The sequence below is a fragment of the Galeopterus variegatus genome, unplaced genomic scaffold (genome assembly GCF_000696425.1).
Source record: "Galeopterus variegatus unplaced genomic scaffold, G_variegatus-3.0.2 Scaffold5070, whole genome shotgun sequence".
NCBI lineage: Eukaryota > Metazoa > Chordata > Mammalia > Dermoptera > Cynocephalidae > Galeopterus > Galeopterus variegatus.
In genome coordinates, this window is record NW_007731181.1 from 19909 (window position 1) to 21980 (window position 2072).

At 34.4% G+C, this 2072-nt stretch overlaps 1 protein-coding gene across 1 annotated transcript in view; it reads right to left on the reverse strand.

The window, feature by feature from the left end:
- MRPS31 (mitochondrial ribosomal protein S31) overlaps positions 1 to 2072 on the reverse strand; it is a gene marked incomplete at its 3' end in the record, with an annotated part of 34361 nt that overhangs the window by 6509 nt on the left and 25780 nt on the right. The window contains exon 4 of the mRNA XM_008588849.1: positions 1460 to 1597. Coding sequence (XP_008587071.1) covers positions 1460 to 1597 — 138 coding nt within the window. The remainder of the gene's footprint in view (positions 1 to 1459; positions 1598 to 2072) is intronic.

The window sequence follows — 2072 nt, forward strand, 5'->3', positions numbered from 1 at the left end:
AAACTTTAAAAGAGGAATATACTAAAAAGGAAGGGAATGAACATTTGCTGAGCACCTACTATTTTTTAGATGGTTTTCAGGTGTTTCTTTTTTGGTTTCACTTTCAGCACTTTATAAATGGAGAAAGAGACTGATGGAATCTATAAAAGCTGCCCCAGTCACGGAATTAGTCAGTGGCAGTGCCAAGATTCTGAGGCAAGTTAGTGTGCCTCTAAAGACAGTGCTCCATGTCTCACTCCTCTCAGCCTCTAACTGAAGGAATCAGTCCAGGCCTGCCTTGTCAGGCTGCCCCATATCCTGCCCAAGTCATAACAAGGGGAATGAAATTGGTTATCTCACCATTTTGTGTCCCCTTATTCCCCTTCATCAGCTTTTTTACACAGTCATTGTATGCACAGAAAGCCCTTTCCTACATTTTTATTTTCCCCTTGACACCTTCTAATTTTTAATGGCAGCTAATTTCATTAAAAATCACCATTCCGATGTGGTTGCACAAAACCATTTAAAAGAAGATTGATTCAGTTAAATATTCTTGAGTAAAACTCCAAGTGTATTTTCTACTTTATTCAAGAATATGTCACAGATACTAAATCATCTTAAATTAGCAATTCAAATAATCTTCCAAAGTCACTGTATCCTCTTGAACTTCTGTGTTACTGCTGTCCTTTTCCAGTCTTCCAATACAAATCAGTAATTTAACTTCTGGAAGGAGTTAGCTCAAGTTCCTGAGAGTGTACTTAAAACAAAGTCCAGGGAATACATAACAAATTGTGAGCACATCCTAACTATAAGGATAAATTAGTTTTTCTCAGACCTTGCCAAACATCTGGTTCCTCCTCCCCAACTTACCGCTTTCTGGGCTTAATGAAGAGAAAGAACAGAAACTTTATGTAAACACAGAATAACTTTTGATTATAAGATAACTATATAAGGCATGACTTAGCATCTTTAAAAATTGCAAACTGGCAAGTTAGAATTGCCGCAAATAACCTACCACTTTAAAGTATTACATGGACTTTTTTCCTTTTGCCTTTCTTTTTTTTTTTGATAATTGTTTCTCTAAGGTATGATGAAAGATGACCATTTACAGAAATATAAAGGGCATATCAATATACAGTATTAAGCATTGACAATCAGAATTAAAAATGATGCTTCTCGCAAAACGTTCATTTGTTCAGAATTCAGCCAGCTCTTATTTAAATCAGGGGACTTCTACTGAGCATGAGTAGAGGTGAGGGAGGGTCCATTTTGACTTATGGTACAGAAAAATATAGGACTCCTAAACCCAGAACATCTTTCCCTTACTAGAAAATGGTGTACAGAGAGTAAGAAAACAGATCTAACTGCATCCATTATGCTTAGACACCTACCAGCAATAATATGCACAAGCAATAAAGTAAATCTACAGTTAATGTAAAAGCAAACCACAGAAAACCCAGTACGCTGAAAAGCCTGATACCTTTTTCTAAGATTGGCAGTCTCCTCCTGGTCAAAAGAATTGTCAAATCCTTCGTCAAACTGAAACTGATGCATTGGTCTTGCACTAACTCTAGCTGCAGATCTGGCAACTTTCATATCTGATATTATGTTACTGAAACTGAAATAATAAAAAGGTCAGTTATATTAGAAATCTTAGCTACAGAACAGTAATAAACTTTCTTAAACAGAAGATTCATATCATTTAATTCTTATTTCATTTTTATTCACCAACACAGCATAAAAGGTCAAGTTTAAGCAAAAAATGTCACATTAACATTCACATTACCACAGACCATTAAGACTCATATTTACTTCTATCTTCTAAAAACGTTCTTCAGAAATCTTCATTTAAAGCATAAATTAAAAGTATTACTTATGAAAAATTATCAAAGAATCGGAGAAGCTGATAGGAAAGTAAAATCAATATTTGTACACTTACCACCTACATTCAATAACCAAATTAAAACTAAGATTTAGCCATATTTATTTGTTGCTGTGTATTTGTTCAAACACAAATAAAATGAGTCACTTGACTGACAATTCAGACATCTTTTTTTTTTTTCCTTTTTGTCTTTTTTACTGACCGGTAACGG